Source organism: Hippoglossus hippoglossus, chromosome 21, assembly GCF_009819705.1.
Source record: "Hippoglossus hippoglossus isolate fHipHip1 chromosome 21, fHipHip1.pri, whole genome shotgun sequence".
Taxonomy (NCBI): domain Eukaryota; kingdom Metazoa; phylum Chordata; class Actinopteri; order Pleuronectiformes; family Pleuronectidae; genus Hippoglossus; species Hippoglossus hippoglossus.
The window spans coordinates 17696098-17714692 of NC_047171.1; the positions used below are offsets into that span (position 1 = coordinate 17696098).

Sequence of the window (18595 nt, forward strand, 5' to 3'; positions counted from 1 at the left end):
CACACACACACACACACACCAAAGAACCATTAGTATAGGTGGAACAAGAACAGTTGTAAGACTGTAGAAAAAATACAGGGCACAGTATGTCCCGACTTTTAGTGAGTGACGTGAGTCTTGCTTGAAAAATGCTGGATCCAGAAATATACAGTTGTTATAAGATGTAAAATAAAACATAAAGCTATTTAACATCATGCTTTGGATGTTTGCAACTCTCTTGTATATATCCGAGTGTAAACTTTTCTGTCTTGTGTGTGTGTGTGTGTGTGTATAGATAGTATTAATTCTATATTTAGCCTATATTATCTTTACACTCTGTGGACTATAGTCAGGTTGCTTACAATCAGGTCGTCAGAAAAGACAAACAAGTTCATGAAGCAGGAACATGTAGCTCGAGCACAACATGCCTTTTTTCGCCGCTAACATTCAGACTTTTCTTTGCAGAACAACACTAATAACAACGGTTCAGTTCTATCTACGTGCACCAATGATCCATGACAGTGCAACACTGAGTCACCTCACATCAAACCAGGACCATATATCTTTAAAAGGCTCATTGAATTGAGAGGGAACTTCACCTATTTTATAATCCGTCTGTTCACAGGGTTTAGTGTGTTCTCAATTCAAGTCAGTTCAAGATGAAGATTATTTATATAGGTTATTTAAAACAACTAGCGCTCAACAGGCTTAAATAAGAAAAAAACAAATATTTTTAACTTTACATAAAAACATAGAATAAATAGAAAATAGAAAAAAGCAAGTGTTAATCATAGATTTTAGGAGTTATGCTAACCTTGCACTTCCCCGCCCTCCTGTGCTTTAATCATTTTTTTATCACTTTCTTTCTTTTCTGTTTTTATGCATTTTTTATTTCCTTTTCTTTTAAATGTCATTTAACATGTTCACTTAAATGAATTACATTTTAACATGTTTTAATTTTGATTTATATCTTGTATGAAAGGTGCTACACAAATAAAATGTATTATTATTATTATTATTTTGAGGGTTAAAATATGTTACTGAGCCCTTAAAGTCCTCACAGGTTACATGTTTTATCTTTGTGAACAAGTTGAAAAATTGTTCTCACAATATTTATCATTCTTCTGCATGATAAACATAAAGCAATATATTGTCATGTGTGGCATCAGTAACAAATAAACAAATTGGCTCACATTATTTATGCATCTTCTAAAGTTAATAAAGAATCTGAGGGCTTTATCAGGATCCTATTCATAGAAAACTATTTACAGGATAACAAACCAAGTCATACAAATAAATGTAAACAATTTAAGGGAGCCCTTAAGTCCTGAAAGGTGACATTTCTATATCTTGTGTGCACAAGTAATATAAATGATAAAAATGTTCACTTTATTAACTTTCGAGACTTCATGTTAAAAAAATGTTGTGGGTCCAGACGGACTCAAATGAAGTCTGGAAATAAAAGGAACACGTTGAAATGTGGAGTTAGAAAGAAGTGAACTCACCAGACCTCCATGGTTCCCTGCTCTTCTGACGTTAGCCATGTTAGCCATGTTAGCTTTGTCTAAAAAGCTACAAATCGACCTTTTTTAAAAACATTTCCTTTGTGAGTCTGGCAGCGTGATGCTAAATATGAAGGAACTTTCTTACGTTGATTTAAAACAACCAGGTAGAAGAAGACTAGTGTTTGTACGAGGGAACAGAGAAGTGGAAACTAACGTGGCGCAGCAGCCGAACACTGAAAACTGATGCGCGTCTATCCGTGGTCTTACGGTACAGGTGATTGGAGAGAAATAAAAAGGTCACTTATTATGGACGATTTATTTACTGTACACACGAGACATTAACAAGTATAATGACAGTGAGTGTGTATGCTTTTTAAAAAAGACAAGCTTTTGAAAACTTTAAGGGAATATTGGCAAATCTTTCATTACATCACATAACTTGCTCAAATTAAATATTATTTTTAAATCCTTAAGAGGTGACAAAGATATTTCCCCTCACACTTGTTAATGATGACTCTAACTGTCAGTATGTCAAGTTTCAGAAGATTTTACTGTAGAATTTCTGAGAGAATTAAAGGAAGGCCGGCTCCATTTTCCTATTAAATATAATGAGGTGACAAAGACTTTCTTCTTCTTAAATTCAATCGAGTCACACCAAATTACACACAGTCATAGATTTCAGTTCCCTAAATACATGTGATTTATTTAATCAAGACACATTAATCACTTCCTGGGAAATTGGTGAAAATGTAAAAACTAAAACGCCTTATCTTGCAATGTTTAAGAAAGTAATAAAATTTGTCCTTTGTCCGGACACATGCCAAAATTTAACAAGTTCTTTCTTGGACCAAGTTCCATCCTTGCACCAAGTTTTGTGGAAATCCGTAGAGTAGTTTTTGCATAATACTGGTCACAAACAAACAAGAATGGCACTCAGTAGAGCATATACCTCCATCAAGGCCCAACAGTCCCCTTATATTCAATCAAGCTGCACAAAATTTCACACACTCATAGATATATAGAGTTTTTTTTTATCAATATTCATGAATTATTCACTGGGAAACTGGGAAAATGTCAAAAAACCTGAAATGTTAAAGACAGTGATGAAAAATGTGTCCTTTGTCCGGATCTATGCCGAAATCAAATGGGTTCTTTCTTGGCCCACGTGTCATACTTACACCAAGTGTAAGGGAAGTCCGTTCAGTAGTTTTTGCGTAATCTTGCTCATAAACAAAAACAAAAAAAATTCAAAAAATTCGTTTTTATATACCACAGAATCAGAGGACAAGAGTTTTCTCTCTGTCTTTATTACAAGCAGAATGACAATACAGTGCTTTGCCCTCATTTGCTACAGACAGGCTGGCAAAAAAGTCAACAAGTGAACTTTTAAAATCTGTATCCCCGGCCCCCCCCACCCACCCGCACAAAAAAAGTAATATCTCAAAACCTGTTTAGTAATACAAACAGTGCTGTACTGAGGGTATGATATGAGGCGTGCTGCTCGGAGCACCGAAGTCGACGTTTCAGACCTTTGCCAAGCTCAGGAGTTACGGGACGAGCACCTGCTCTTGTGCTGATGGACTTAGAAAAGCAGTTTGACATTCTGATCAGCAGTTAGAAGGCTGGTGTGATAAACCCATTCAGAGACAGAGGCCGACACCCACCCGCAGTTCATTCCTTGTCAAGTTATTTGGTCACTTTTTTCTATCTCTCTCTCTCACCGACTACAATCTTCTTAGAAAAATAACTTGTGAGGAATAATATAAACCCCAGTCGAACGACAGTAGACCTTGTTTTCAGGGGGAAACGGATCTCTTCTAGAACAAAGTGCAGTGTGTAGACCTATTGGTAAATCTCTAATGAATCGTATACGTATGCTCTCATTTTGGTTACAAACTTAAACACACATTCTAATGGAGTTAAAATATAGCTCTTCTCTCTGGGATACAAAAGTAGCAAAAGAAAGTTCCACAATGGACAACACAAAAATGAAAAGAAATAGTGAAAAAACTGAGCTGCGGAGGATCTACCAAAAAAAAAAAACTGTGTGAAGAATGACTACAAAGAATTCCCCATCACGTCATTAAAGTACAGTGACACTGCATAACAAGTACAAAGGCCTTTCCTTGAAAACAACTGAGGTCAGGATGTTGAGCCGCAGCGGGTCAAAAAATCACTCGCGGAGGTTTGAGTGAGAAAAACTCCAGACCCCTCCGGCCGGGCTGATAAATCATCAAAAATACAGAATCTATACATGTTGGCAGATGTGTGATGTGTATGAAAATAAACTGTATAAACAACATACAAAAATGCTTCGGAATCTGACATTCAAGACTTCCCGAGTCCGGTCACTCGCGATGCAACGACGACAGATATGCTTTGGACAAAAGAGGACTTCAGATGTTAGAAATGCAGAAAGGAGGTTCATCCATAATGAGCTACAATCATCTGCTGGAGGACATGATGGACAAATCAGTTCCAACATTCGCACTGATTTGATTGTGGCATCGCTGATTCAAGTCTCCAACATGACAACAGACTATATTTACACCCCTTCTCTCTAGAATACACGTATATCAAAAGATTTTTTAAGTTACATCCATACATAAACAGTGACTGCCATCATCAATAATTTTAGAACAATACAGAAAAATACTCATGGACTAATGCAACACGGGGAAACAAAAAAACCTTCATATCATAATTTGACTACAGGACATTCTTACGTTAAGTTTGCATAACACCCAGCATGGCAGCAAACGCACGAGCACAATGCAACAGTGAGGAGGGGCAAGACATCATAAATAAAACCAAACGACTGCTGCTGTTACCCAACATGGCCACGTGGGCGCGCAAGTGGGTACAGTGTGCTCCTTTTTTATAGATGAATTGATGCAGTTTGAGATGAGCGATGATGTCTTGGACGAAGGAGGACAAGGGGCTGGCATGCAGCAGAGATCCGACATGCGACAGCGGCAGACAAGAAGGGAAACTAAGCGTGACGCTGTCGTGAGGGTAAAAGAAAGGAAGGAAGAGGAATAGGCGCAGTGTACCAGACATATATGCCCTCTAGACCTCCTTGCTCTCTCCAGACATGCTTACAATGACCTAGAAATATAATCCATTGAAAATCTATGAATTAAGGCAGGGCGGCTAGAATACTGCACATCCCTCTTCAGATTTCACCCATTTCTCTCCTCCAGCTGATGTGTGTGGGTGTGTGTAAGGCTTAGTAATATAATACACCACTTTTGCTTCTACTTTTTTCTTTTTAAAACACATTTCTCCTTTGGCTCCTAGCCTGCTGCAGTGTGGTTACCTGTAAGGCAAAGGTGTGTCACATACAAACGTACAAGAACAGGCAGATTCATGCATACACTCACGCACATGCACACTCACGCACACCTAAAGGGCTGAGCCTGACGGCTTCCCCCTTGACTTGGCCAGACCACGTAACTGTACATAAATGTTGTCAAATGCAAAAAAAAAAAAAGGACACAAAAGTGGAGGAACTGAAAATGAGGACGAGGAGTAAAAATGGGTCCGACTGCTGACATGCGGAAACAGGACAGTAACATAGTGCAAGAAACGATGCACATTCGCACATGGGTCCCCTTATGTTCTTAGACCTATTCAAGTAAGAGTTTGAGCAGGAACTTTGATGAGACTAAGACAGGGACACGGAAATGAAAAGGATGAGGATGGGGAGTCAGGAAGAGAATATCTAAAGGGTTGTTCACTCAGGTGTATCCCCGTAAATGCACATGGTGAACTCAGCATGGAGCGTCCATGCTTCTGATGCACATGAACATGTTCTCTAAATCCGTGATCCTTGAAGAGCAGATCTTGATTGCATGTACTACACGCTGCATGTTTTAGCCCACAAGATTCTGACTTCGGAGTTTGCATTCCTGTTCACACTGAGGTCTCGGGCCCTGGAGCGCAGTAGGCAAATCCAGCCCCTGAGAGACGTAGCATGTAAGGGCTGAGGGAGCACAAGTCTGCCCGGCCCCCTTCTCCCAAGTGGGCCAGTAGTTTCTGGGGCAGGGGATCGGATGTGCGCAGCGACAGCGTCTCCGCAGCACCGAGGTGGAGGTGAGAGGAGTCCGTGCTCGTGCCTTTGTAGGATCGACGGGAGGAGTGTGGAGTCGACTCGGCCACGCCGCCCTGCGAAAGCCTCTCGTGACCCTACAGAGAAAGAGGGAGGGAGGATGTGTGATCACGTGACGATTCGATACAGAGAAAATGAAATAAAAACAAGAGGAGAAACAAGCAGATCACATCAAAGGTATTGTCAGTGAGGAAAGGTGAGAGACGGCTTGATGCATGAGTTTGAAAAAGAGTAATGATCAGAAGGTAGAGGTTTGTTTTATTCATCCAGATGTTTCGTTTGATGATTAATGAACACATGCAATGGATCAAATTAGATAACTACTCCATTAAGAATTACGGATTATTTAGAAACCCTCTGAAAATTCCCATCATGATTGACATGTTAGATTAAGCATGCTTGAGAGCCAAACACAAAATCTGCACTCGCAATTTCACCGTCCAACACTAGATGTCATCAGTGTTCCTTGCACAAAGTTACTCTTTCCAGATAAAACAGTATAAAGGTTTGCTGACATCATTAATACCAACCAAACCAACAAATATCCATCCATCCTAGTTGCTTATCCTTTGAGGGTCTCAGGGGGGGTGGAGCCAATCCCAGCTAGCATTGGGCGAGAGGCGGGTCTATCCCAGAAAGGCCGCCGGTGTATGGCCACATACATTACATTCAGAGAAAAACAACCGTTCACACTCACATTCACTCCTACGGTCAATTTAGAGTCTCCAATTCATCTAACCCCAATCTGCATGTCTTTGGACTCTGGGAGGAAGGTGAACACAACAGAGCAAACAACCTCTGGTATTCAAACCAGGAAACTCCTGAGGGGACCGGGCAAACCACTGCACCACTGTACCACCCTATTGAGCTGCATCGTGGATAAATATACTGAATAGGTTTATCTGCCACATCACGTAACTTACAAGGAGTATTGCTTATTAGGTCAATCATCTCCTCTGATCCACAACCTTTACTAATGGACCCTCAACTTTTACTTTCACATCGATCCTAAGGACCAACAATCCTAGAACTTGTTGGCGAGCACATAAGTGGATTCTATGTAACCCGGGTTAAATAAAGAGAAGGATAACATTTCTCCTGTAGCTGCTACACAGACCAAGTTAATTCCCATCCCACATGCGGTGAGAAGCAGAGCACACTTTGAAACCAGCACAGCAGGTTTAATTGGATATTGTGATTCCTGAAAGTAGGATTGACGAAAGGAAACGTCTCGTGCAGCAACACTTTCCTGTACCCAGCCAAACACCCCCCTCGAAGCCTGAGCCATAGCACGACAGCATGCCCCACACAATGCACAGCAGCAGCAGGAAGCATCGCGGTGGCAGCATTAAGAGCCGACTCCCCACTGTCAATGCCCTCTGTGGGGCTGTTACCATGGTGACCATAGCCCACCTAGAGGGGGTGGGGGGGACTCTAGGGTTTGTCGAGCGAGATGCTGTGTGACATCATGGAGTCATAGGTCCTAGCAGCTTTGTCTCCACTGTCTCCCTCACGGGTCCTATTAGGGCGGAGCGATTCCTGCTCACTGGCGCCCCCTGGAGCAGCAGGGCCAGGAGCCACACAACCCTTCAGGGCTGTTCTTACCTTCTGTGGATGATGTTAAAGGAAAGGAGGTGATAATGGAATCGACTCAGAGCCTGTGTCTTGTACCTGGTAACATTCAACCACCTGAATCTGAGTCAAATCCTCACCTGCCGTCAGAACGCAGCAGGAAATGTATTTTGAATGTAGGAAACTATGATCCCCTAAAAAACTGACTGCAGAACAATCCACAGCGATCAACCGCTGCAGTTTCCAGGAGTCTTACTAAGCTTGTGGACTTTAACACAACGTCCTGGTTGTTTGAATTAAACCAATTATCTGTAGCAAACTTTGCGTCTGAGCTTTGTCATTCTCTTACTTTAAATTTGACATTGACAAGGAGTGCAATGAAGACACAGTCACTCTATGTTTAAGTTAGTCATTGAATGTAACTTCATATTAGTCATCAGTCTGCCTTCACTGGTGCACAGGTATATTTAGCACAGAGTAATTGTGGTCTGATCCCACAAGACAAATGTCTACAAGATAACCATGATGATGAATTAAATATAGATTATAAATAAAATACGAAATGTCCCAAAATGTTGTTTTTATAAGTTACATTATATTCAGTTTAAATTAATGTAAAAAGCTACCATTATTTACATTAGAGTAGTTGGAACTTAGCTAAACAGTCAATCTATTGATATCTAAAATTTTCAAGATTATTACTCTATAATTAATTATTCAATATGAGATATGAAGCTGGTGCTTTATATTGGAAGAAATTCAAATGTAGGCCTAAACAATTTCCTGTCCAGCAGACCTATAAAACCACATCATTTCATCTTTAAAAACAACCATGACAAGGCGACAACATGAAAAATATGAAAACATGGTATAATACATGCAACTTACTTTTCTTAGAGCAACACTATGCAACTATTTTACCTTAAGATAGCAGCTTCAAAATCAGTTTGATAATACACTGACTTGGAATAGGGTGTAGTTCTGTTCTTTATCTGTGTAACTTTGATGAGTGGTCATTAAAAACAGCGTTTGTCTTCAATATTCTTTAAAATATTAAGAATTCTAAACAGAGTCTGGTGTGTTTGTTTCAGCAGCTCTCTTCTGGTTTAGGAAGCCAGGGATCATGGGTAATATACAAAGTTTGGTTGCTTATTGAAATTTACATAGTGTTGCTCTAAACCACATTAAACATTCACTGTGAAGTTGTTTTCCTAAATGGCACAAACAGGATGAATGAAACCTGGTCTACACACTAACACTGTGGCATCATCAGCAGCACCCCCCAGTGGTTAGTCTGACATTAGGTGAGGTGTTGAAACAGTGATCAGTGGTTTACACATGGGACATGCCACCATGCACACAGAGATGAGGGCGTAAAAGAGAGAGAGTCACCTCCTCTTCCTGCTCCTCTCTCGTCTCTCTGGGCCAATTAGAAACTCATTCTGCTGGAGGACTGAGAAAGCATGAAGATGGTGGACGGCTCCACAGTAAGGCACGGGCGAGGGGACTGCAGTTACCACGAAGGAGTGAGTGAGTGCAGAGAGTCACACGGGCGCAGTGGGGAGGGAAACAAGAGAGGAGGAGACAAGGGAGAGGGTAATGAAGGGGGTGAAGACAGGAGAAAAAAAGGAGGATGGCAGTGGTGCGGATAAGGGTGAAGGAAGAGAAAAGGGAGGAACAATGGAGGATGGTGTGAATTTTGATTAGGGCGGTCCATTAGGGTGCAGTGACAAGGGAGAAAAGAGAAGAGAGAGAGCACAAGAAGAAGAAATCTGTCAGACCCGTCATTTATTTTTCCATTCATGGAGGAGCTGGCTTCACGGGAAGGTGAAGCAAAGCCGCAGGGAACAGAAGTCACAGTAAATCACGCTGATGCTCGGAGCTTTTAGGGGTCTTAATGGTCTTCCTGGATGGTTAATAGAGTGGAACTGATTAGAGGCTCACTCATATGGTTTATTACTATCAAAATATTAAGTGTGTGCAAGGATTTAAGAGAACTATTACTTTAGCAGGTTGTTTTAACCCCGAAAGGTGCAAAAACACAAACATCTTAAAAATGGGAGAGCATTAATTAGCGATTCGTTAATGGCTTTAGCAAAGCATTTAGTTAACAATAGGTAAAATCACTTTACAAAACTCCTACAACATGACATTTGAACAAGACAATTGAAAGCACAGACTGTAAATAAAGATGGAAGACACGTCTCTTCCTCCTGTTGCACAAAAACGAAGCTAAAATACACATTCTCAACCAATCGGGAGTCAGTTATTATATTACTCATTTCCATCTATTTGACTAATTTACATATTTTGTTATCGTTTTTACAGATTCTATCCTTTTTATTTCTTTTACCTATTTAGTCTCGTTACCTCTTCTTATTCTGCTCTTTTTCACCTCTTATATTTTGCTGGAAAAATTGTTTATAACTTCTTTCTGATTTTGAATTTCTTAAATGTTTTCTCTGTGTTGTTTTGATGTCTCTGCACGTTGAATCTACCTCTGTGTAATGAAATGTGCTTTATAAATAAAACTGCCTTGCCTCGTTTTAAAAGCATCAAATATCTAATTAAAACCAAGCTCATCCGAAAACAACTTAAAAAAGAATGTATTTAAAATTTACTTTGACTTTTTAGTTTAGTCCCATCCACTAACATGGATAAGCCAGGGTTTATGGCCTATACTGAATCCAGCCACCAGGGTGTGATTGAGACACTTTAGCTTCACTTTTGTTGAGCCGTCATGTCGACCATCTTTGTATATAGTCTATGGCTGAAAGTTTCAGCAGATTCACTGTGGACCTACCTGTGCACGTTCGGTGGCTGTGGGACACATGGCCCTGCAGAGGACCTTCTTGATGACATCTGGCAACAAGCTGACCGTGATAAGTAGGATGATACTGAGCCAGGCTGGGCCACTGGACAACATCTGCATGAAAACGTAGTACATCCTCTGGTAGTTCAGGAACGGCCTGAGCAGCGACAGGAAAGAGACAAGGATTGTTTTTCCAGAAATGTGCTAAACACATTTAAGGCGATAGATAGCAGTAAAAAACACAGAGGGTATAATACCAAATGATGCCTCCCCAGAGAAGAGAGAAAATAACGTAGAAAAGTAGCGACCCCCAGATGACAAAGTGATTGATCCAGGTCCAGTGGTGTGTGTCCAAGGCAAGCTGAAACAAACAAGAATAAATACATAGTAAACACTGGAGCAGTCAATAACGTCAATGACACTGCCTTCAGGCTTTACTGTTGCGCAAACCGAGCATCCAGCGCAGTCGATCATATTATGAAACATAACAGTGAACACGAGCGCCGCGGGCTTGTGCACGGATACACCCGGGCTCACGTGCAATGTTAATGACGTCTTTCGAATGGAGGGATTATGCAATACAATGGTCATGAGTGTGTGTGTGTCCCTCTCTCCTCCATCATTAGACCTCTGAAGACTTACACACCTTGATCGTAACGGTGAACACGAGCACAGTGAAGACAAGAGTCCCGAAGGTCCAGTTCCCAAACATCTGTGAGGAGGAGGGAGAAAGAAGAGGGTTAGAGGCCGCGGCGCTCACACAACCTGCCTCGTGGATTAGTGAACACACTAGGGTTTTACTACGAGCATGGGAAGGGAGCAGACAGACACTTTCACACCATATCTGCTGTGGTACAGGTGATCAGTTAGGAAGAGGACATTTTCTGTAAATATTTTCTAAGGTTTGAGCCAAAAATCTTAATATCACCTCTCACCATCCACATTTTTACAAATTGCTGAAATCCTAGAAAGGTTTAAACAGACACCAGGGAGTGAACAGATGGAATGAGAGTCAGGGGGTGGGGGATGAAGGAAGATGGAGGGAGAGAAAGAGCACAGACACAGCTGGTTGTTGGGACCAGTATCTTCCTTCATTCATTACCTCCGCCAAGGAGGTTATGTTTTCACCCCTGTCTGGGCGCGGATCCAGGGATTATTTTTTCACTTTATTCAACACTGTGAGATTTCCCAGGGGATATAATTCATGGATCTTAATAAAAACATCATAGCTGCTTTCAGACATGCAATGAACTCTAAATAATCTCCTGGAATTATCCACAGGGGCAGTATGTGAGAACGAGTCAGTTGCTGCGGACATTCCCTGGAGTTTCTCCTGCCAGCCCCAAGTAAAATCTCTAGATAATGTCTGTGTAAGCACAGCAGGAAATTATCTGGAGGATTCATCACGAGCGAGTGGATGTGTTGTTGACGTTTCTAACATGCGATGAATGATAAACTGAAAAACAACAACAACAAATGAATACAAATATCGCAGGATGAAAACGAGGAGCCACGCACGTAGAAGACGCAGAAGAAGGTTTCATCGTGGAAAGACGATGTTCAAGAGCTTTTGGTGATAAGATAAGATTGTGCTTTAAACACAAATTTTAATGTAATCCCTGCAGCAGAGTTTATACGTCCTGCCTCCTGCATGATGCTCTGAACAGATAATCTCCTCCTCTGTTCTTCGTATTTGAAACGCAAACTCAAAAAGTTCGGAACCCGATGTGCGGACATTTTCTGGAGTTCAAGTCTGAGAACGGCTTTGGAGAACTGATATTTTGAGTGTGTGAAACCTGGTGCAGCTTGATTGAATTGAAGTAGACTGTTGGGCCTTGGCGGAGGTATGTTCTCCACTGAGAGACAATATAGTTACTGATTTTCTTTATGAATGACAGAAATAGTGTGTATTGCCTTTTTTAAGCATCTGTCAACAGAACAGAAAGTGTACATGATGAAAAGCCCCCCCTAAAAACCAACCAACCCCAAAAACTGCTACCACAAATACAAAGGAAGAAACAAATACACACACACACACACACACACACACACACACACACACACACACACACACACACACACACACACACACACATACACACACACACACACATACACACACACACACACACACACACAAATGCACACCTTAGACAGAAAAACAAACAGATGTTGGATCTTAATCTACGTTACATACTCTATTTACTAACAAACACAGGAATAGTGTGGGGGAGCATCTAAGGTTTCTACTGTGTCAGTGGAGTTGTTACGATCAGGTGCTGAGCAGGATTCAGGGCTTTACAGAGATTAGGGGGAATAATGGAGCACGAGAAAACTACACATTCAAATGAAAGTGCATGGATGATGTGCAGTGAGGAGGGATGAAACCGGATGAAACGGTCAAACTGAAAGCTTAAACGGTACGACAGGAACTAAAAGAGCGTGAAAGACAGAGAGAGCTGACAGGGAGGGAGACAGGGCTTACCATCTGTGTGTTGGTGGTCATAAGCTGAGGACGCAGAAGAAGAAGAAGAAGAGGAGGAGGAGGAGCAAAATAAAGAGAGAGGAAGCAGAGAGAGAAGAAGAGGAGGTGGGGGGGGGGGGGGGGGAGAAAAAGAGAAAAAGAATCAGGACAAAGGGTAAAATGATTTTCAGGATGTTTCAACTTAAAAAACAGGACCAAAGGCAATTGAAAACAGTTGACATGAAATTAACAATACACAGAAAGATGCTATTGCGTTGTCGATATGAATGGAGATCCAATGTTGCTGAGCTACAGGGACGACCCCAGAACAGAATTCTTACTGTTACAGATAAGACAAAAAAATGAGTCATCCCGTAACACTTAACTCCTCTTTCATGAGAATCCAATGGAGATGAATGAGTGTTCGTAAAAAAGTTTTCTTTTTTTATCCATTATCCTCCTTTAAATTCCCTGAAGGATTCAAACACCCCACAAAACTGTGTGTTTCTACTATAATGATAGAAGCGGCTGTCTGCTGACACAGAGGCTGAGGCTCACCTGGCCGTTGCTGGTGAAGGTGGTGTTGTCAAACAGGAAGTAGGCACCAAAGAAGAAGATAACAGCGTCAAACACACCCAGGCACGTCCAGTACAGGAAGACGGGCCAGCGGAGGAGGGAGTTCTTGGCTATGTCCCTGAGACAGAGGGGTAGAAAAGAGAAAAAGAGTTGTAACAGTCAAACGATATTTTTTACCAGGGCAACACATACATTTTGTCTCGACCTCACCTGTACAAGGAGGGATCCCGCTTGAGTGTCTCCATGCTGACGTGCTGCTCAACCAGGCTGTAGAGGAGGATCGGGAGGGAGGTGAAGCTGATGTTGTACAAAGTTAAATAGGCGGTGTCGTACAGGGGCTGCAAAGGGACAAACACAACAGACACAGACAGCATTATATATCTAAAAGGACATCTTAAAAATGTAAAGCTGTATTGTTTAATTTTTTTGGTCACATGGGGGCAGCAACAAAGTAACAAAAAACAACATCCAACATAATAACGGCTCACAAAGTTGTTATGGCACAAACAGTGAACTGTCAAATTTATCTGAAGTTGTGTTACTGGCCAATATTCATTCTTTATTTAATTGAATTCAAACAAAACAAACAAAAACATCAGCAGTCATATCAAATCCCGGTGAAAGAAATTCAAATAAGGCTGTGCGTGCTCAAAAAAGGAATATAGAAATACATTTATAAATATCTTCTTCTAGTTTTAGCTTTTCATTTAATTCTGTATTGTTCTGTGTTGGTCTCTACAGCTACAGTAAATGCTACAATTTGTTCACCAGCTAGTTACTAACTTTGTCAGATGTTAGTGTAAGGACACGATGTGTGTTTATCTGAGCTTTTAGTGACGGAAAACACTGAGCCAACGAAGTTTAAACGCTCAGTAGAGTTGAAGGAAACTACAGAATCAGCAGATTATCATTATCTGTGTTGTCTAAAGCTGGGGTTATACAGACGTATTGGTCATTACAACACACAAACTGTGACATGGATACGCCTCTCCCTTCATACTCTCCCTTGAGGCGCAGTGACTCGGTGCTTTCCCTAAACGATAAGTGCTTCAACTGAGAAAAATAAAAACAACACAGCGGGAAAAAGGCAAAGAAGAAGAAACACAAACAGAACGGTTTTAGCACCATCTTGTGTTCTCTAGGAGCCATGCTTCAGGCTCGTGTGCCTTGACAAACTGGTTGAAGAGTTTTTTCCATAGTTTCCTGCAGAATGCCTTGTGTTTACCAAAAGTCTCTGCAATCTCCCTCCAAGAGCCTTTATGGGAATTGCTATGCTCCCTCATAATGAGGAGTCATAGATATGTCTAGAGGGAGGGACCTGTTCACAGACTCATGTTGCATTAGACGTGCATGCAAAGTTTAAAAAGTTGGACGTTTCTGGCACACGCAGCTACACGCAAGGACACGGACGATAAACATAAACTAAGATTAAGAGCAACATACAATGATTTAAACTAAAACACTGTGGATATGTAAACACTGTACATACAGACATTGGGTGCTTACCTGTTGGGAGAAGCCACAGAAGAACTGATACAGGAACTGAGGGAAGATGAAGCAAACATTCTGGAAAAGATTTAAGAAAAACAACAAGAGGAGTCAGCGATAATCTTCCAACAAGAACATGTGAAGAGATTTGAAGAATCTAAAAATGCTACGATCTACACATTTCTGTTTATGCAGAGATTGGGCTATAAGCTCAGTGAGTGGTGAGTGGGCCGCAAGGAGCTGGCCTGCCAAAAAGGAAAAAATGAATCAGTTGGCAGGGCACTGATTTCTGTGGAAGCCGCCCACACTGATCACTGCGCCCATGAATCCAGGAGAGAATGTTGCACCGGGGATTCATGAATCCAGTAATCTGTCAGAGTAGCTGCGAAAATCTGGCGCTTTGTAACTCAGTGTTTCACCGGGAATTACGCTAAAGTGATTAAAACGTGTGAGCCACTGGGGTACACAAAGCATTTGTCTGGTACCTTGTAGAAGAAGTACTGAACAAGCTCAGCAATTCGAATGTAGTAGAAGTGACCATGGACGAGTAACATCTTCTTCAGGTGTTTAAATTTCGGGATGGCATAGTCACTGTTCCTTGCTGCCTGTCGGCCCTCTTTACCCATGATACCTGAGGGAACACAAGAGACTGTTAAACAAAAAAATATAAAACCCAAATAATAGCCAGTGAAATGTGGCAAAAGCAAACCTTTAAAAAATCAAGTTCAATATATTGTTTTTATAGCTTATCTATAAAATATAATCATTTAATTTCAAGTTTGTTGTTTAATTATCACTATTATATTTTCCATTATAATGATAGCAACATTTTATGCAACCCTGTAAAATGTGACAAATTTGAGATAATCTTGGCTGTTTGTTTTTAATATGCATCAGTGTAATAAGCGTTAAAAATCAACTCTGGCTCTCGTGGAAAAAACGTCTTTCATATATTAATGGATGATTTAGCAAATTAGCCACTGATTAGTGCAGTGAAAGGAGCTCACCAATGCCCACATGCGCTTCCAGGATCATGCTGACATCGTTGGCTCCATCGCCAATGGCAAGGGTTATGGGATGCTCCTTGGAAGCTTTTATTAACTTCACAATCTGCAGGAACACAAACGCACCATTAATCAATACGACTGTTTGTCATTTGGGAAGAACGTTTGCAAAAGGAAGTGCCGCTCTGTCACCTGTGCTTTCTGCAGCGGTGCCATGCGACAGCAGAGCACGGCGCTACAGTTGCGACAGATGTCCAGAAAGATCTCTCTGTAGTTGCCGTTGCCGGCGCCCTCCTGGTTCGGCTTTAATACCGCAGACAGAGTGGCCCCGTCGATGATCAGACCAAAGTCGATGCAGTCGACTGACAACCTGGAATACCAAGAAACAAAGAAGATAAATCAATTGTAGACGAGACTGCGGTTTGAAGTTTAATGAACATAGATTGTGATTGTGTGATATGTGGATTCACAGCACTCTCCATGAGGTTGTCTCATACCCAGAAATCGAGCGTTGTCTGAGGACGGTCCTGTTCAGCTCGAACAGAACGTCGTGCAGACTCTGCTCCTCTGTGCGTTTCTTTGTCAGCTCCAGGATCTGTGTGCTTCGACGAAACAGTTTACTGGCGTAGCAGGTAGCCGCCGCCGTCTCCATCTTGTCTCCCGTCAGGACCCAAACCTTCATGCCGGCCTTGTGCAGGGACTCTATGGTATCTGCAGCTTTCTCCTGGAGCCTGCACGTCAATAAGTCAATCAGATCACAGCCTCCAGTCGGGTAGGTTAAAGCCTCAATCAATTACCAACTGGTGACAACTTGTCAATGCATGATCATTCCACTCCCTGCTCATCAGCACTTCATCTATCAGGAAGTCAAACTGTAAATTAGTTAGGGTCAATACTAAAGGCTGCCTTGTTAGATGATGTTGTTCTTAGAAAATGTTCAGTATCACAGGATAAAAAAAGAATAAAAGAACATTTATATTTTTGGCCACGTGAGTCATAAAAACACTTTAAAAATGGCGTCATGACTCATTAATCTCTCCTCTGTGCTTTGAATTCTCTCTCATCCTTCCTCTCCATCTCCGTGGTGACCAACCTGTCCTCCACCGCTGTAGCACCCAGAAGCACAAAGTCCCTCTCGATGATGTCATAGGCCTGCGCCAGCTTCTGCTCCCTGTCCTGCAGGGCCAGCTTGGCATCGGTCAGGTGATGACACGCCTCCTCGTATTCTGACTCCGACAGCCGTCGGTAGGCGACGCACAGAGTCCGCAGCCCCTCCTGTTATTACAGAGAGAAACCGAGAAATGTTGAATAATGTCATGTGAATCCAAGTGAGTTTGTTACCTCTTCCAAGAAGGTCAAAACAATTTGCTAAAAGATGCTAACAGGTTCAACAGCAGAATTTTAACATAATTCTGTGTTAATCCTTTACACCAAAGTCATTTGATTAATTGCTTATACACAAATATCCACTTTCTTTATGTTGCTAATAAGTACATATTCATTTTTTTATAAAATTTAATTTAGTTTTAAATTAAAATGAAATCCCTCACATTTATGAAATTATTTTATAGAAGAATATCACTGAGTGATGTGATGTTTTATCAAACCCACTCTAAATTCATACCGGTCACAATCTGTACACTTACTACAGCGTTCTGCTCCACCCGAGCTTTCACTTGCTCCACCTTCCCAGACACCACCCGGGGGAAAATGGACGAGTCTGCGCCCTTACAGAAGAGCAGGTATTCTCCTGAGAGTCCACAAACACACGAACAGCAAACAAAAACAAATTCAGACAAATCACAAGACTGTTCTAGTGTCTGATGGAGAATTATAACAATTATAATGTATTAAAACTGATTTCTGAAAAAATGTTCACCTGAGCTTGACTTGACAATGACACTCATTCTCCTTCTGACAGAGTCAAAGTTCAGGACATGGAGCAGCTGAAACCTGGAGGAGAGACAGTGTTGGCATTCAAATTATCCTGTTGTTAACCTATTTATTTTATTTCCATGAAAGTATTTAGGATAAAACTTTATAAAACTATTTATTTATAAATTTTTAAGTGCATATTGCACTTCCTGGTCATGCTCCAGCTGAAGAAAGAGAGGGTCCTATCAAAAACAGAAAGTAATCAGAAATTGATTGAATTGATTTTCAACAGTTTTTTTTTAGCTCCTGCTCCCCTGCTTCCTTTATATAACTCACTATTGACAGACCACTGCAGAGAGTGATGGAGAGAGAGGATGGTCACAGCAACACTTCCAATTCCGATCAAAACATCAGACACTTTCCACAAAATGCATCTCTAATGCAACACTGCTGCCTTTCAATCAGTGAGAGCGTTTTGACCAACGACTCCGCCCACCGTTTCGTGGTTGTAGTTTTTATAGTAACATGAAACACAATCCGAGGTCTGGTTCCCTCCGGGCAGCTGATGTACAGACACAGATCCATCAACTGACTCACTCCTCGTTTCTCTCCTGTGGTGTGACCACAATGAACCAACCTTTCAATCTCATCATCTTTGTTGAGGATCTCCATGTAGTTGTCTTTCAGTCTTAGATAGGTGTAACCCAGCCTGGCAACAAGAGAGATGGAAAGAATATTAAGTCAGATAGAAGGTTTCCATGTACACTATGAGGAGCAGTAGTATTTGCATCACACTCAGAAAGGACTAAAGGTGTTCTGACACTGGATGGAAAAGAGGAGCCATTCACGTAGCGGATGCAGACATAGATGTCAACTTGGAACGATAACAAGATTTTTTGCATCTGATTTTCGTAGCAGAATTTGCCTCCTGCATGCTCTACCCAGGTGCCACACCTCATCTGGAAGCTCCGGACATTTTCTTGTTGTAATGTGAACATGTCTGACTGCGTTTTTCATATGTGAAAGACAAAATCTGGAAAATGTCCAGCCCCGATTGTCCAGATATTTTCCGGAGTTCATGTCTGAAAATGGCTTCTGTGGGGATCAGAGTTGAAAGCCACTCAGTAGGCGTCCAACATATGTGGCCCAAGACACATTTGTGTTCACGCAGCAAAAAGTATGAGGCCACGTGCGTCTCTAGGTGAATCA

At 41.5% G+C, this 18595-nt stretch overlaps 1 protein-coding gene across 7 annotated transcripts in view; it reads right to left on the reverse strand.

Moving 5' to 3' along the window:
* Positions 1–2770: 2770 nt before the first annotated feature.
* LOC117754543 (probable phospholipid-transporting ATPase IH) overlaps positions 2771–18595 on the reverse strand; it is a 35984-nt gene continuing 20159 nt past the window's right edge. Inside the window, exons 15-31 of one of the 7 annotated variants that reach the window (XM_034573450.1) lie at positions 18024–18095; positions 17391–17464; positions 17158–17261; positions 16605–16786; positions 16009–16242; positions 15704–15881; positions 15515–15617; positions 14993–15138; positions 14526–14585; positions 13230–13357; positions 13002–13137; positions 12465–12488; positions 10626–10691; positions 10237–10340; positions 9971–10136; positions 8560–8674; positions 5536–5672 (exon numbers count right to left, since the gene is read on the reverse strand). In XM_034573450.1, coding sequence (XP_034429341.1) covers positions 8597–8674; positions 9971–10136; positions 10237–10340; positions 10626–10691; positions 12465–12488; positions 13002–13137; positions 13230–13357; positions 14526–14585; positions 14993–15138; positions 15515–15617; positions 15704–15881; positions 16009–16242; positions 16605–16786; positions 17158–17261; positions 17391–17464; positions 18024–18095 — 1855 coding nt within the window. In that variant the 3' untranslated portion in view covers positions 5536–5672; positions 8560–8596. Of the gene's footprint in view, positions 5673–6989; positions 7204–8559; positions 8675–9970; positions 10137–10236; positions 10341–10625; positions 10692–12464; positions 12489–13001; positions 13138–13229; positions 13358–14525; positions 14586–14992; positions 15139–15514; positions 15618–15703; positions 15882–16008; positions 16243–16604; positions 16787–17157; positions 17262–17390; positions 17465–18023; positions 18096–18595 lie in introns of those variants that run through there. The other 6 variants (XM_034573448.1, XM_034573449.1, XM_034573451.1 and 3 more) reach the window with 6 other exon arrangements.